Genomic DNA, 18,362 nt, shown 5'->3' with positions numbered 1-18,362 from the left:
GGCACGTGAGTTTGGGGAAAATAGGGGCAGCTCTTTACAGCACAATGGTCCACCAGGTTCGATTGATGACATATAAGCAGCTACACTCCCCTGCGCCCAGGCGACTGCAGATTTACCCGGTTGATGGCGGCTAGAGGTCCTGCTTCGGAGCTCCCCAGGGCGGCGCTGCGAATAGTGAGTTGGAATGTAAGGGGCATGCGGGATAAAATCAAAAGGGGCGCGGTGCTGCGACAGGGGAAAAGAGAGAAGGCAGATGTCCTACTGTTGCAAGAGACTCATCTCCTAGGTACCAAGACCCTTAGCTTGCAGCGCTATGGATATCAGCAGGTGTTCCACGCTGGTTTTGTCAGGGGATCCCGGGGAGTGGCGGTAATGATTCACAGTAGGTTGTCTTATGTACACTCTACACAGTGGGTAGATGCCCAGGGCAGATACGTGTTTGTTAGGGGAACGATTGGTGGAGAGCCGGTAGTCTTTTGTAGTGTGTATGTTCCCCTCCCCCCGTTGCAAGGGTCTCTGGTGGAGAAACTGTTCACTGTCTGGGCCGAGATTCTGGATGTGCTGGCTGTGATCGGGGGTGACTGGAATGATGTCATGGATGGCAATGTGGATCGCTACAGGCCGGGTGGTGGGCAGCTGGTAACTACCCCTACGAGATTGAATGACATGGTGAGGGGCATGGGATGGACGGATGCATGGCGCTATCAGCATACACATAGGCGGGAATACACTTATGTTTCGGAGGTCCATAAATCTTTTTCAAGGTTAGATTACCTGTTCGTTCCTTGCTCCAAGATAGGGAGAGTCGAATCGGCGGCTATATTATCGCGTGGGCTCTCTGACCACTCCCCCATAGCGATCGATATCCTTCTAGATAGGAGGCGGCAGCCATTTCGATGGCGCCTCTCTACCTGGCACCTGCAACAGGACGATTACCAGTCTCATGTGCGAGAGGCCATAGCCCACTACTGGAATGATAATGAGAGGTCGGGGTTGGATGATATGACCCTCTGGGAGGCCCTGAAGCCCACACTCCGAGGAGTAGATATAGCCTGGTGCGCGAAAGCCCGTAGGGCGCGAGGGGAAGATCTAGAGAAGGCGACGGATCGTGTCCGCACTCTGGAGAGACAATGCACGGAGACCGGGGTGGAGGAGGACATAAGACGGCTACTGCAGGCGCAGAGAGACGCTGCATCCCTACACCTTGAAGAGTCACGTCAGGTGTGGCTTGCAACGCAGAGCAGAATCTACCAGTGGGGGGATAAGTCCGGCACGATGTTATATAGACTCTGCCAGGGCACGTTCCAAGCACAGACACTGCCGGCGCTACGGGATGAGGCCAGAGATTCTCTGTCAGATCCAGGGGTCATTGCTGACAGCTTCGCACGCTATTATGTGGCACAATATGCCCCTAGGGAATCCCTCCCAGCAGAGGCTGTGGATAAATTTCTGGCGGATCTCCCACCACGGGGGATCTCTGATGAAGAGCGCAGTCGTCTTGAACTTCCACTGTCCGCAGAAGAATTAGGAAAGGCCCTTGGAGAATCGAACGCAGGGAAGGCCCCAGGGACCAATGGGTTCCCGTGTGAGTTTTTTCGGAAATATCACCTCCAATTAGGGACACATTTCAAGAAGGCGTTGGATGCTGCTAGAGAGTCTGGCCGCCTACCGAGGGATTGGAGGCATGCCGAGATAGTGGTCTTCTGCAAACCAGGGAGGCCTCCAGATTGTCATGAATCATATCGCCCTATCTCACTTCTGAATATTGAGGCGAAGATAGTGGCCAAAGCCTCGTTAACCGCCTCCTCCCATTGATCACCACCCTGGGACATTCGGACCAGGCCGGTTTTATGCTGCACAGAGCTACCAGACACCACATTAGGCGGGCCTAAGTGGCTTTGGAAATGATGCGAGCTACCGGAACTCAGGCGGCGCTTTTGTTGGCTGATATAAATAGAGCCTTTGACTCGCTGAGCTGGGTTTACCTACACGCGCTCCTGCCTCGCCTGAATCTTGGACCCCATTTTCTCTCGTATGTACAGCTGCTATATACAGATTTGACGGCGTTGGTGCGAGTGGCCGGAGCGATCTCGGACACCTTCCCTATTGGACGGGGCACCCGACAGGGGTGCCCTCTCTTGCCGTACCTGTTCGCCCTCGCCATGGAACCTCTTGCGGCGTGGGTATGCATAGACGCGCAGATGAGGGGATTTGAATGGGAGGATGGGCCGTCCAACAGGATCGCGCTTTATGCTGACGACGTGCTATTCTTTCTCACGGACCTAAATAGGTCGGGCCCGAGAGTCCTTGAAATTATGAGGGTGTTTGGAGAGGTTTCGGGGCTTCATCTTAATGTGAGGAAATCCACTTTATGGACCCTGGGAAATGGTGTGGCACTTGGCAACTGGGCGTCGGCTCTACAAGAGGCGACAGGGGGTATTAAGTACCTTGGGGTGTTTTTAACTGACATACCTGGAGTCTTGTGTGAACGCAACATCGTTCCGGTCTGGGACAGGGTTCGGTCAGACATGAAAACTTGGTCCCGTATGCCCTTGAACCTGTATGGCCGCTCGGCCATCTTCAAGATGGTGGCCCTCCCTCGTCTGCTCTATCAGTTGCAGAACCACCCCTATCCTGTCTCGCCGCAGTGGTTTTGCCAGGTTAACTCGGCACTAGGCCGCTTCCTTTGGGCAGGAGGTGCTGTACGTGTGGGCTTTCCGCACTTGCTTCCTTTCTACGTATTGCGGTGGCCTGGCGTCGTCGGATATCCTATCCTATTATCAAGCATCCTATTTGTTGGTGTTAAACCAGTGGTGGTATGGAGATCGGAGTGATTCGACTTATGCCCTAGAGAGATTTTTGATGGAACCAGACACTTTACATACGTTACTGTACTCGGCGGGGAAGAGGAAGAGGCTCCCAGTGGTTACACAGGTTATCTTTCAGATCAGGCGTTGAGCGCTTAGCCGCATGGGATGGTGGAACAGGCTAACTGAGGAGACCCCGCTGTGGCGCAATGGCCGTCTACCGGCCCTGGCGGCCTTGCAAGGGTTTCACGGCTGGGATACGATAGGGATCTCGGCACTGGGACATGTCATGAAGGGCACAACCCTTAAATCATTCCAGGAGCTGAGGGACGAATACGATATGCCTAATACTCAATTTTTTAAATACTTGCAGTTTCGACATGCCATCCATCCTGTCCTGGAAGGACTGGACTCCCTACCAGAGTTCAGTCCACTAGAAGCTAAGTTATTTATGGGGGAACTGGTGGAAAAGAAAATATCCAGCATCTATCAGTCACTGGTTATTCATTGCTCCCCCTCTCTGGACAACCTGCGGTCCACTTGGGAGAGAGACGTAGGAGAACTAGATAAGGAGGGTTGGAGGGAGGCTCTCGCGGCCCCGAGGGAGGCGGCCATCGCTGTAAGACTGCGCTTTATCCAATTGAAATACCTGCACAGGGCTTACTAGAGAGAGAGAGAGACTGTGGCGTGCCAGTTTGATTGCTTCCCCCGACTGTCTGAGATGTGGCCGAGAGGTGGGCACCTTCCTACACACGGTATGGTCCTTTGGGGCATTGGAGAGATACTGGATGCGTGTATGGGATTGCTTGGATGAGGTACTGGGCTGTAAGCTCCCCCGTACATCGCAGCTGGGCCTTCTACATGTCTTGGAGCAAGTGGGTGGTAACATCTACAAACGACACTTGCTACTTCTGGGCCTTACAGTGGTCAAGAGTGACGTGGCCCGCACCTGGAAAGACCCTAGGGCTCCCCCGATAGAGGTGTGGAAACAGGGATTGGATTATTATATGGGACTGGAACGTCCAGTGTTTGAGGCCCGTGGCTGCCCCAGAAAGCACTACAAAATATGGAAGAGGTGGGCGGAATACAGGGGGTTGTGGCTGGAGCCGCCGATATAACAAGATATAACTGGTGAACAATTGCGCTGAGAACCAGGGCGAGGGTAAGAGTGTATTACCAATTTCATGCAGACTGATTTGCTTAGACCTAGGTGGACATCGTGAACGGGGCTAGGGTGGGACCCGGGTGGAGATAGTTCTTACGGGGCAAGGGGGGTAAGGGTTATTAGATAACAATGTTTTATCTTGATTACTGTATTGATTGCTATTCTTTGCATTTTGATCATATACTCACAGCCCCTCCGGTGTTCAGAGTACTGTGGATGTCTTGCAATCTTACTCAAAACAACAATAACATTTTGTTCTGAAAAAAAAAATTATTAAAGTGATGTGTAGGTTCGATTAAAAATAATTTAAATATTTGTATTAAAAAATATACTGCACTATTTTTTTCTAAATTAAGAAAGGTGATTATAATGTTGGAACATAATAAATATGTTTTAGTTATGCTTTTTTAACATTACATTATTTTCTTTTTTTAATAGTTTAATATTACTTGTAATATAATGTTATTTCCTTCGGTTTATATTTTAAACCCCTGTCTACATTTTATTCTATGGGAGAGTGCTACAATACAAATGGCTTGCCATGTGTGGTGCTGGACATACTCCAGCTCTGAGCTGGAGTACATTTACAACTTTAATAACTATAGAAGGGCCGTTTGCAATTAAAAATTGACTTAGGACCTGACTTACATCCTGGCTGGTGGGTTAATTCATCACAACGGTGATGGATATCCCACCCGCCAAAATATAAATCCCATAGGACATAATGGGATTTATATTTCAGTGGACGGGATATCTATCGCCGTTGTAACGGAGTAACCCGTTCGCTGAGATCTAAATCAAGCCCTTAGTCTTTTGTGGTTAGGGGTTTGTCTCCCCCTAAACCCCTCCCTAACCATCTCTAAACTCCTCCGTACAAGTCCCTTAACAACTTCCTCTTCAGGTGTAAATATTCCACATTTTACAGTCACTTCATCCGCTCCTCCATTTTTTGCTAATAAAACGAATACCCATGTACACATATTTCTCTGCAGTTGGTGCAGCGATCTGCATACATACAAGCTAGAAGAAGCAGAGGCATAGACCTCCAAATTTAGGTTTGTCAATAACATGTTAACGTTCATTAGTAGTACTACTGTAGTACTACTAAATGTACCCAAAAATGCAGTTTAAGGACAGGACCTCAAGATTGGTATCTCATGATTCAGAATGAACAAGATGGTATATTTCACAGAGCTGATAAAGGAGTTTATTGGTTATTGGAAGTATCCAACCTGGTATCTTCAGATTCTGGAACATTTTCTGCAAGTATAGCATCTGATCAGATTTGCAAGAACCAGTGAATTTCTTCAGAGCCAGCATTTGGAAACAATCACAAACAACTGCCAATCCCTATATACCTTTGCATTATATGTATGTGTAGGTGTTACTTTGCTTAAATTGCACAAAGGGTGTTGGAAGGCATACTTTGCAAATAATCTAAACCACTGGCAATAGCTCTGAGCAGCATTCAAGCTCATAATTGTTCCCACTGTGCCACTCTAGACAGAGGCACACTGTATGCAAGTTAATACTGAACCTGCTCCTCAAGCGAACAGTCCTTCCCAAATCGTCAGTAGAGGCCCCATCCAGAAGGGAACTCAAGCAACCTCAAACCAGTTTCAGTATTGTTAGTCCTCACCAGAAACATATAGCTTGTATATTGTGGTACTGCAAGCAAGGGATCCACATATGAGGATGCCCTTGACCACTTCGGGTGTTACATCAAACACACTAAAGGTGATGGGAGGAATCTTGCAATAGTCTAAACCACTGGTAAATGCTCTGGGTAACATTCCATTCCATCATCCCCCCTCCTCACTTTGCCACTCTCAACACAGGCTAGACTTATGCAAATCAGTACTGCCACTGCCACTCATGGAAACAGTCCATTCAAACCACCTGGTGAGTTGCCCTACAGAAGAGAGGGAACCCAAGCAACCCCAGACCATTTTCAGCCACCTTAGGCCCCATCAGTGAGATACATCTTGGATCCCGCTGCACAGTAGACCCACTCATGGGTATACCAAAGTCCACTTAGGGTCTTACAATGCTCACACAAAATGGTGATGGTAGGAATGTTTGCAAATATTCTAAGCCACAGGTAATCACTCTGGGTATCATTGCAATGATCATTTTTCATTCACTGTGCTTCTTTAGGCAGGGGTCCATATTATGTAAATCAGTTCTGTCCCTGCCCCTAGTGGTACCTGTTCATCATGAACCTACAGAAGACACCCCCTTCAGAAGAGTACACAATCAAATCCAGACCTGTTTAAGCCTTGTTAGGTCTCGTCAGTGAGACATAGCTTGGATCCTGAGGCATACAGCTCAAACTCATCTCAAGAGCAATGGAGCATTGAACAGGGGGCCTGGTCCCTTGGTAAGTTAAGGACATGCAGTTCCATCTTGAACTGACAAGAGGATCTTAGTCACAGTGAAATTAATTCTCATTATATCTTGAGCACATTCAGTTTTGGATGAAGGTGGATTTCCTGTTCTGCAAGGTGTCAGAAATGATATCCTTCTGTCGATGTATAGGTTTTCTAACCCATGACCATTAACATTTCCCCTTTTATGGGGCGATTTCTCCCCTCTCAAAAACGGAGGGGCTTGGGAAGTGACAGAATTCTCTTTGTCTCACACAATATATTTGTTGGTAAAACATGCACACAAGTTCTTTTCATTATCCTATTTTAAGCCTCTAAGAGACCTCAGAAGAGCATTACCTTTTCAATGTTAAGACTACCGCAACACTTTTTACATTGCGCTACCAACGAAACAGTGAAGCTACAAAGTGCTCAGAACATGACCGAAATCTGTGATTCAACCTCTATAAGCAGTGTCACAGAGAGTTTGCTCTGAAGGATGTAAGGGGCTCTTTGTGATGCAAAAACGTAAGCCAGAGCCCACCCCACCCCCTACAAGCCCTTATTGAATGACTAAGCCCAAACACTCACATGATGGATTTGAGTGTCAGGCAAATTTAAATTTTTGAAAAAGAAAGCAGCAGCAGGCCTTAGAGTTGCCGCACCCTAGTCACAGTTCCAGATATGCATCAATGAGTGTGCAGCCAACCCAGACGTCAGCTGCTGAATGACGTCACTGTGTTTCCATATCATAAGACGTTTTTTAGAGTTATTGGGGGCGCACAATCGCAAAGTCCAAACGAGCAAAGTTTGCATGAAAAGTATTTCTTCTTTATTTGTTAAAAAATTTAGAAAAGTTCATCAATTCAATCACAAAAGGATCAGCCAACGCGTTTCTCTCCCACACAGGGAGCTTCCTCAGGGCGGTGTAACGGTTGATGTTCAGTCAGGAATAGGTAATATCTCGATATGTAGAGTGTTGAAGAAAACGAATATAGTCCACCGTCTCTTTTATGTTGACTCCTATACGGGTCCTGGAGTCACATTTATTTGTGGTGACAACCTCAATGTAAAATCGAGAGTCCCAAGGATAAATCGCCTTAGGATAATGTGCACGAGTAATCACACGAAGGACCTCTTAGTAATATTAGGCAAAGTTAGCCAATAGTATTTCGCATCGCCCAGCCTCTTCGCTGCAGGTAAGAACTAAAATAGGTTCTTAGGTATATAATTATACATTGTCCCCGGACTCTCCACGCCGGAATGCATCGCACGCTGTGACCGAACTGTCCGGAACCGGGGACAATGTATGATTATACAGAGGCCGAGTGCACAGAAGAGTGCAGAGACTGCAGCACAGAGGAGACAATGACACTCGCATGTAGACTGAGGAACTGCTAGTGTGTGGGTGTTTGTGTGGGTGTCTGTGTGTATCTGTGAATGCATTCGTCAGCATGTGCAAGTGACAGCATCTGGGTTTATGAAGAATAATTATGCAATGTGAGAGGAAAAATATGCCACAAGATGGAAGTAATTGGTACAAAATTGTTAATATTAACATATGATGAAGATCCGATTGAAATGATGTTAATCACTGGGATATACAAATGCAATCCTTAACATATGCTGGCAACAGATAGCACATCAATACAATCACCTGCATGATAATGCAATCCATGGCACATTAATGTTATCGAAGGCATATAATGTCAACCCTTAGCAAATGAAGGCCACTCCCGCAATATGAAAGAAATACTCAAAATAATTGGCCATACGACAGCGATAACAGGCAAACAGTGAGATGCGCGTCGCTCTATAAGGCAGTACATGGCTAAGTGAGGCGTAATCTGTCCCAGGCATATGGCGGGTTTAAGCGGAAGGATGGGGACTTTTGATTCAGAATCTTCGCAGAGGAGTTGTGCTTGGCACATCATGCCAGTGCATGGACGTACTCTGATATTATGGCTGAATCTGGGCATTTTTAAAGGCTAAAGCTGCGCATACAAAGATGCGCAATTGTATTTGTAAATATAGGGTAGTAGCACAGGATGTAGCAAGGAGAAGAGAACTGATTTACTGGAAATAAAAATGTGATACATGGGGAGATAATTACGCATCTTAGAAAACGTCACGGAGAAGACAGTGGAAAGTATTAGTTTATTTACAAAAAAAAAAAGATTAGCATTTGGGTACAAAATGTATACAGTTGCATAAAATGGCAAGGAGATATTTAGAGACAATGGCATGCTGGTGTTTGTTGCCCAAAAGAATTACTTTGAAAGAGTGGGCAGCTTCGTTTTTGGGAGAAAACGTATTATATTTATCGAAATGGACAAGTGTAAACTTTTTTGTCTAATGGGAGCATTTACAAATTATTTCAAGCTGGCATTTTAATGTAAATGTAGGCCTATTTGGTATCCCAAGTTGCAGTTGTTATGTCATAATGTCCATGGTGTTACAGTGCATTTCCCGGTTATTATGGAAGTTATTTAATTAATTATGTGTAATAACTCTATGCTCTGTATTGAAATTTTATAAACGTAAAATCACAAATATGCTAAATGACTACTGTTCCTCTAAAGTAATAAATAGCATGAAACTCTAGGCTTCGCAAAGAGCACTATCCATACCAAGTCTTTATAAAAATTATAATGTGTCTTTTTTGTAGTGCTTATACCCCAAGGCTGCCATTTATAGACACTGTCAGTAACATGTGGTGCTGTCCAACTCAATGAGCAGGTAATTTGAGGAATATGTTTGATCCCTACTCTTGTAAGATTTCTTATCAAGAGCTGTAGCTCTGGTGTCTAAGTCCACCAGACGTAATTAACAGGACGGGGGTTCTCCTCTCTAAGACCACAGTTTGTGAGGTTGTTAAAGCTTATTTTTCCCAATCAACTTTATTCATGTAGAATATTTTTATATGATTTATATTGTACATGAAAGAGCCAGAATTGGAGAAAAAAAATTATTTGAAGTATGTGAGATAAGTCTCTACAATTTTTGTAAAATAACAGGTGGCCGTGTCAAATTAATTAGCCAGGTTGTCTGAACTGCATTAAAAACATGTCTTTCAGCCACTTACTTTTGGAAACGGTGCTTTAAAATTCACTAGTTAATCACACCCAACAGAAAATGCACCGGTTCGGGACAAATCAGGATGGGTATTTGCACACCACCAGTTTAGCTGTTCACTAGCTACTGCTGCTTCTAGTGCAGGTCCGTGCGATAAGCCACTAACCAAGCAACAACCACCCCAGCTTCCGCCCCCTTCCATACCACTGTCTCTTGGGCTTCAGTTACCACGTGAATGAACAAACCAGGTGGCACACGCCAAGCTGTGGGTTTACATTTTGTGTTTTATGGTGTGTCTTTTAATGCTACACAACAACAGCTCTCAATATCTCACCGGATAATTACTTACATAAAAGTAGCACCACCAGTAGCTGCACGGGATGACATCTCCATTGACGCTGACTTGCACAGTATAGTAACCCCCTGGCATGGCTCTGGGGAAACACAGACAGAACGAGAAATGTTCACTCACACAAAGAATCTATTCTTTATATACAAGCGAGCACTCTGTAGAAAGGGTTTGCCCTTTATAATCTGTATTATTACTTTCAAGTTTTTGTTGTATTAGAATGTAAAACGAAATATATTTAAAATGTAAATGTAATTTTACCGGGTGTAGCACGTTAATAGGTTGGAGTGACTGGCAGCTTTTTCCACATCACACGGAAAAGACTGAGTCGTGGAGACCATCAGTACTGAGTTCCCCTCGTTATTGTTTTTACTGTTGTCGCTGTTGTAGTCAAACTGGCTTGAGTCAGCGAAGCCTGAAAGGGGAAAACAAATGAACTATTGTATGTACACGTGTTCCACAATATGATGCACAAATTAGGAGATACACTATATCATGGTCTGAAGTAACCCCAATGTGTATAGAAATATATGATTCCAGAGGAATTATGAGCAGAAAAGAGTTTCAATGTGCTGACTCTTTCTTCCGACCAGGCAGACGCCGGTATGATTTCAATGTAACCTCCAGCCGAGAAGATGACAGAGTGAACATTAAACCACTAAAATACTCATTAGAAGTTGGCTGGAACTTGGTGAGGGGATATCGGGGGCGGGGAGGGGGGTAGCGAGGAGCAAATTTGCGGTAGGCTCAAAACCTAATATACCGGGTGAAAGACACGATTTGTTGCCATGAATTTCCCCCCATTCCGGGGAGAAAACTACGGACTTTTTCTGCTACTTATTCCGAGCAGGCAGAAAGTTTTAGTTGGAGAGCTACAGTCAGGCGGGTGTCTTGGGTGGGAGTCCTGGGTTTCTGTCGGTACTAGTCTGCTGGGGGGGGGGGGGGGGGGGGGGGGACTGTTTGTGGGTGGCAGACTGTGCTGCTGCCCAGAGTCTACAGTCCTGCCGCAGTAAAATGAGCGGGGGCACACTTGGAGACACTGTGATTGTGGGTGGAGTAATATAACTCAGAGTTAGCGCTCCGAGTGAAACTGCATCTCTGTAATGAGGACCTAAGCCACGGATTGTTCTTTTGTATATCATTCTGCCACTCTCTAATGAATAACAAACAGACGCACATATGTAATAAATAAGGAGCAGTAGCACAAGTGACCTTTGAACTGGTTTATTAAGATATTGCGCGTTCTAAAATAAACAATGCACTGACGACTTCTGTCGCTGGTATTTATTTTATTTTATTTATTTATGGAATTTTTAATGCGCAACTAATACCCTAGGGTGTCTAGGCGCAGTGAGATACTCTGGGATGCACAAAATTCAGGGCGTGAACTTATTGGTTGAATAGCCATGTCTTCAAGGCCTTGCGAAAGGCAATGAGTGTTGGTGCTGTTTTAATGTGCAAGGGGAGTGTGTTCCACAATCTGGGGGTTGCTACCAGGAAACCTCTGTCTCCCCATGTGGCCGTTCTTGTGCGGGGGACATGCAATAGACAGCTTGCCGCTGATCTTAAATCCTTTCCAGTTATGTACACCTGAAAAGCTTCCTTTAGGAACTTCGGTCCAGTCTGATGGATGGCCTTATAGGCGATACAGAGAGCCTTAAATGTGATTCTGCTCTCCACCCTTAGCCAGTGTAGATGGCGTATGGCTACTGAAGTGGAGTGTCGCCAGGGAATATTAAGTAGGATCCGTGCTGCCATATTTTGCACAGACTGTAGTTTATTCAGAATGTATTTGTTTGTACCAAGGAAGAGGGCGTTTCCATAATCCAGCTTCGAAAACACTAAGGTGGTGATGAGTGTTTTCCCTGCTGAGGCAGGCAGGTACGGCATGAGTTTTTTTATTTTCTTCAGCACGAAGAATGCAGCAGAGACCACCTTATTTACATGGTAACCAAATGATAACTTGTTATCGAAGATAACTCCCAAATTCCTAACCTTAACAACAGGAACCGGGGGAGAGCCCATCTGACTGGGCCACCATAGTAGTAGTAGTGACTAAAGTCCAGCACCATGCCGGCCCTGTACTTTTTCTCTGTGCCTAGATGAACCCCTATATTTTTAATTGACAGAAGTGTTTGTGGGGCCGATAATTGCTATGGACCCCGTGCTTTCATGTGGCCAGAGACTAAGAGATCTCACACGTGTCTCCCCTCCTTGCATTGCCAGGACGATAGCCGCGCTTCTCTCTCCCAGTGCACAAGCACTGGCTGGTGGCAGACAATTATTGTTCTGGTGATGACTACCTGCTCCCAGGGAAGAGGCTATTGGTCTTCCAATTTAAATTGAAGTCTGGGGTGTGGGCTGATGGAGGTCTCTTCGTGTTCATTCATTTATGCTACCGATGAGGGTGAGGGAGATGAAGACTGCCTGGGAGCACACACTTCCCGGGTCTTCATCCTTGTATTTGGGGCCTTCAGGAGGTAAGACAGTACAACTACCCATAATACGGCAGGCGTTTGTGGGACAGAGCCCAACAGGGTGGAGGATGGTCCCTAGAGGGCTTCCAGCTTCACAAATGGATACCAAATCTCTCACAAGTCCCAGGGGATGGCAAACAAATCACGAGTTTTCACATGAAGGTTGTGCCCTTGCAATATTTGGCAGGTGGCCACAGTTCCACAGGAGTTTCCTGTGATCACATGATAATATGACAAGCTGATAAGTGGGATTTCCACTGGCAGCTCCCCCTTCTTGCTTATTTTGACCTTTTCTTAAGTGTAATTGGACAGCAATATTTTGAGGGGTTCTTGTGAGAAAAGACAATACCTGTGGTGAAGGTAACATGTAGGCCCTAACACATGTACAAATAGTGCTAAAAACATTCTTCTTCTTGCAGTAAAAGGCATCGTAAGACTCCTACTAACTAATCATAGCACGGAGAAAAGATGCTACCTTATGATACAAACTGTGAGCTTGGGTGAATGCGCTGTTATGGCTGAATGGTGCTGCGGACCGGGCCCCATTGAATGTTTCCCATATTGGAATACTGATATGCTCCTTTAAGTGGGTCGGGAGCACTGCAGGCCTGGTAGGTGGGTCACCGATGAGGTTGTACCAGTGTATATCGTAGTGTATAATGATTCCCCTGCACGCCATGAACCTGGCATTTCATATCGCTGTGGGTTCTGTCACCAGGTAGGTCTGTTGATTAACATAGATTATGTTGATGATAGAGCTTTGTGGCAACCATTATAAACAGGTGTCTATGTACCTGTTAAGATCTATTGCAAGGAATCTCTAACATTTCATCTTCACCATTATGTAACAGCAGTGACTGTTAGCTTGCACCATTTTTTCTGTACTAGGGGAAGGGTTGTGCATGGTTCTCTTCTACCCAGATAAGCAGTTTAAGCTAGTTTAAAAGACTGAGGGCTATATGTATGACCTGGTTTGCATGTCTCTTGCACCATGCAATGTGGTGCAAGAGCGACACAAACCTTAAGTCAGATTTTCTAAGCCACGCAAAGCCACTTTGTGTGGCTTTGAGTTCTCCAAATATCTAAAGTAATGCAACACAGCAAAAATTGCTGTGTGGCGTTACTCTTTATAAAGCTACAAGTAGTTCCATTCGGTTTGTACCACAGGGAACTTGTTCAGAAGCAAAATATTTCTTTCACAGTCAATAGTGATTTGTATTGGACTTTTATAAATGTACTACACCTCAGTATGTTTTTATCAAAAAAATATATTTTTATCAAATTATTTGTTTTAATTTTTTATTTTTCTTGCCAATTGTGTAGACAATTTTGTACAAACGATACTACTAATGGGGGCTGTCTAACAAAGAGAACACAATAACAAATACACAGACAATTCAGTGGGTGACTGTGGTAACATATAGTGCAAATGAGTGACCTTTCAAATTCAAACAATAAACAAGCCAATAACATAGATTCTCCATCCTTTTCAGGTCTTTCACTTTAGATACCACTTTTTTTAAAATTAATTGCTACAGTGAGCCATGAGATGGTTGCACGTCGACGTTTCGACCCTGTAAATATATGTGTTTGTAGATCCATCAAGTAGGGTCTTCTTCAGGACAAAAGTGGGACTAGCGACAGCCCTTGGTGGTTGGGTATTCACAAGAATGAATCTATCAACTCCTCTGACCCCGGAAGGAGTTTTTCAGCAGGAAAACTCTTTTTCCTAGGATCATCAATCAGTCTCCATCAGTGAAGACAAAAAGCTGTTCAAACTTTTAGCTGTGTACCCCTTTGGATGTGGCCTCCAGGGGGTAGCAAATTCGAAAATTTTGTTGAATGCGATTCGTGAAGGTTATCGTATGTTGATGTCAAAGTCCATCAATTGTTACTTCCTACACCTCCTTGATAATCGTGTGTCTCTCACCAGCTTGGGGTCTAGTCACACACTCGTGGAGAGTGTTGCATTACTCTGCCCTGTGTAGGTATTCCAAGGCCGTTGTGTGGATGTTCCCACACAACACCAATGGTTATTGACGCATTCCCAGATTTAGAAAACCTTGTAAACCTGAGAATCCACCAAAATGATATGCCCCCCAGGAGAAGTGTAATGGAGAGAAATATCTTCTTAATTCCTCCTTGTTACTTGCTCTTTCTGTGTGCTGCATTCTGCAGCACACAAAGAAAGAGAAAAATGCATCTCAAGATTGTTCATGTGCAGGAAGGTATAGATTCCTGCACCAACACAATCATGCATGCAACACAGGCACCGTTGCACTATTGGTCTTTTACTCATTTCGCAGGCAAACAGTTGATAAGGGAAATTTCCTTTAGACTGAAGCCTGAATCCTGCTGTGCCTTTACAGCGCTGGCAAAAGGACAAACACCTCTATAACATGCATTAGTTCAGCACGCAAGTCGTTGTAATGACTTGCCCTAGGGAGGCGCATTGGTGGAATGCTGTTGGATTTATAGTCGAACACCATCTACTGTTGCGCATACTGGAGCTGGAATAGTAAATTAACCTATTCCAAAATCCAGCGCCCCCCTAAGGCAAGTAGTTATAACGACTTACGTGCTGAATGAATGCGTTCTAAATATGCATTTGTTCTAATGACGGCACTCTGAAGGAACAGCGTGATTCCGGCTTGCGGAATGCCATCACACATTTCAAAGATCTCAAGCGAGATAATAAGGACATCATAAATTACTAAAACCATATTTAGGTACCAAATCAAGACTAACATTCCTAATTTCCTGTATGAATGGGACACACCTGCTTGGCCTAGTCCCTCGGTCCAAACCAACAATCCATTTCTATATGATTGGCAGGCATTCTCAACAGAATTGATCCATGTTTTCAACTGTCATCTATTAATCATTCTGCAGATAAACAGTTGATAGATTTCAAGCAAAACAATAAGGGCACCATAACTTACTAAAATTATACTTAGTAGTTAAGGCCAGTTGGCTGTAAAACTAAAAGATCTGCATCTTTTATAGTGGGCTGCAGGATGAGTTAAAAGATGTGCTGCCCCATATCAAATCACAGGGCAGAAGTGCTGTTACCTCACAGACCTGGTTTGACATAATAGCATTAAAAAATTGAATAAAATATGGTGACGTGTTAGAAATGAAGTTTCTGGTTGTCTACAATATGCACCTAAGCAAGCCAGAACTCACCACTCAGTCAGGGTAAAGGAGTTGCACTCCCAAGATAACCCCTGCTCACCCTCTTGGTAGCTTGGCCAGATCAGCCAGGCTTATCCCAGAGACAATGTGTAAAGTGCTTGTGCAACACACTCACATTAGTAACACAATAAATATGCCACAAAAGAGACTCCACACAGGAAAATATAAAAATATTGTACTTGTTGTACATAACACGTAGACCAGAACAACCTAAATTAATAATTACCTTGCCAGCTAAGCAATTGTCAAAACGTCACAATGAGTGCTAATAGGAGAAAGGTTTCTATGTTGCACATGTCATCAAAACATCATTGCTGGGCATATTATGCAGTCACATTGAATATTAGTTGTTATCTTGACAAAGCAAGGTGTAAATAACAAAAACCGGAGGACTTCTCTCTCCCTGGGAAGGAAGCCAGGCAACACTCCTTGAGTACACCTCAGAGAAGTGGAGAGGAACCAGTCGCAGGGGGGAGATCTACAGAGCTGTTTGGAAAACAGAGGGAGCACTGGATAACGGCACCTCTGCAATGCCAAGTGCTCACCAGGCGCTAGCTTGCATCAAGAGGAGCAAGTAATAGCGCTTACATGACCTAACTTTACTACTCCTAAACTGAGAAAATCCTAACTTTAAAACTTTCGGTATTCACTGAAGGCATTTAGGAGTCCTAAAGTTAGGAGTCCTAACTTTACTACTCCTAAACTGAGAAAATCCTAACTTTAAGACTTTCGTTATTCACAGAAGGCATTTAGGAGTCCTAAAGTTAGGACTCCTAACTTCTGTGAATACCGAAATGAGTAAGAGCCTTCTGTGAATACCAAAATGGTAGTAAGTTTAGGCTTTTGTCTTAAGTTAGTTCTGTGAATCGGGCCGACAGTGTATATTGTGTGATTACCATCTAATGTGTTTTATGATAATACAAAGGCTATTTTTATATCTAACCTTGTGTGGAGTTCCTTTTGTGGTGTGCCTAGTATGTTGTTACTGTGTGTGTTGTGCAAAGGCATTACCAAGGGGGTGAGCAGGGATTATCTTTGGCGTGTATCTCCCTGTCCCTGAATAGAGTGGTGGTCTCTGCCTGGCTTTGGCGCAAGCCTTAGCCAACCAGAGGTCCCCATTTCTAACAGTAATGTCAAATCTCCCTACACCAGTAAGCAGGATTTATCACTACCCTTCTAAACATACCAACCATGACAACACTACTCCTTTCAGATCAGGAATTACCACTTAAGTATATATAAGGGAATTCCCAATGCTAACCCATTATAGGAGTAGGCCTCAGAGTAGTGAGAAACCAAAATGGGCTGCTTGTCGCTACCAGGACATGTCACACAATAAAGGCACATGTCCTACCTTTCACTTACAAAATACCCTGCACATAGAGGGCTACCTAGGACCTACCTTAGGGTCGACCTTAATGTAGTAAAAGGGGAGTTTAAGGCTTGGCAAGTAGTTTTAAATGCCAAGTCAACATGGCAGTAAACTGCCCCGGCAGGCTCTGCAGTAGAATGCCTAAGACAGGTTTGAAAGGCTACGTCAGTGGGTGTCACAATCGGTGCTGCAGGCCCAATATTAGCATTTAAATGACCCCCCCTGGGTAAATGATTCCACTGTACAAGGAACTTACAAGTAAATTAAATAGGCCAATCAGTTGTAAACCAATCATACCATGTTTAGAGGAGAGAGCATATGCATGTTAGCACTTTTTAGCAGTGGTAAAGTGCCAGAGTCCTAAAGCCAACAAAAAGAAGCTCAGAAAAATCGGAGGAAGAAGGCAAAAATATTGGGGATAACCCTGCAAAAAGGGTCATGTCCAACAACATGTAATATCTTTCATGGCCGGACAGAAAGGAGCATCCTAAGAATACAGAGGCAGAGGAGCCAAAAGGGGCTACACTAAGGGACCAAACATAAACTCATCCAGTTTATGTTTTGATGGAGCACCAAAGCATAAACTGAATGAGTTAATCACGCTTAGTCCTGGAAAAGGAATAAAGTAAAGAAGTAAAGTGAAAATCTATAATGAGTTCTGTAAATTGAAATATTAGGGAGGAATGCAAGAAGCGGCACTGTGGATCATAAGCTGACAGAAGGCACACGTGGTGTGCTGCTTCTCCTTTGAATCAAACATTCCTCCAGGAAATCCAAATGGATATTCAAAATAATTCTCTTCTCCTTAGCCCAATGACCAGTGGATAAAAAACTCTTGTGATGATTCCATCACATCGATATGCCACTGTTACTTTGTTGGCCTTGCAGTGCAAGCTTTACATTGTGGGAGTCACATCAGGAGACTTTACACTGCAGATATGCAAACATTTGATACACATATGTTGACTCTTGTTGGACCAGTAAGTGATGATGTGCTCATTGTGAGATATATGAAAGGCTGCCTATACAACTAAACGTCCAATAACAAATTCTAGCCTTGGAGAAGCTCCTTTTGAAAGAGCAAAATGAGTTTTCCATTTGTTTGTTGGGTTGCCCAGGATTACATTATTCAAATTAAAGATTTTCCTTTATATTAACTATTACCTCTATAGAGTTTTGTTGATCTATTTGAACTCTTAAGAAACATTACGACTTAGTAGTTGGTGTCACTCCTTGTTGCATGATTTTGAATTCCGGGGCATGGGCCAACCAGCCCTTTGAGGTGGGCACAACAACTGAAAACAGGGTGTTACTACTGGATGGTGAGGCGCTTAGGCTGTGAGTTGTCCCCTCGAAGTTTATTTTAAACCAACATTGCCGATCACCTCTGTGGTGGTCTAGTTGGTCTAATTCCTAGATATTAAAGGGTAACTTGTACCACTTCCTACCTCCCAAATTGCCGGAGGGAGGGTCATCAGTATTTAAAAGCATGCAGTTTAAAAAGGAGAGGTTGTATTCGATATGAAGAGAAACTGAAACCGAGAATCTCAATTCAT

At 44.4% G+C, this 18,362-nt stretch overlaps 1 protein-coding gene across 1 annotated transcript in view; it reads right to left on the bottom strand.

Moving 5' to 3' along the window:
• LOC147724580 (fibrocystin-L-like) overlaps positions 1 to 18,362 on the bottom strand; it is a 1,106,658-nt gene that overhangs the window by 1,037,851 nt on the left and 50,445 nt on the right. The window contains exons 4-5 of the mRNA XM_086966124.1: positions 10,024 to 10,177; positions 9,763 to 9,847 (exon numbers count right to left, since the gene is read on the bottom strand). Coding sequence (XP_086822250.1) covers positions 9,763 to 9,847; positions 10,024 to 10,177 — 239 coding nt within the window. The remainder of the gene's footprint in view (positions 1 to 9,762; positions 9,848 to 10,023; positions 10,178 to 18,362) is intronic.

This window comes from Lissotriton vulgaris, chromosome 4_1 (assembly GCF_964263255.1).
Source record: "Lissotriton vulgaris chromosome 4_1, aLisVul1.2, whole genome shotgun sequence".
Classification (NCBI taxonomy): Eukaryota; Metazoa; Chordata; class Amphibia; order Caudata; family Salamandridae; genus Lissotriton; species Lissotriton vulgaris.
Note: the sequence above shows the minus strand (reverse complement) of the source record. Positions and strands in the feature narration are given on the sequence as shown.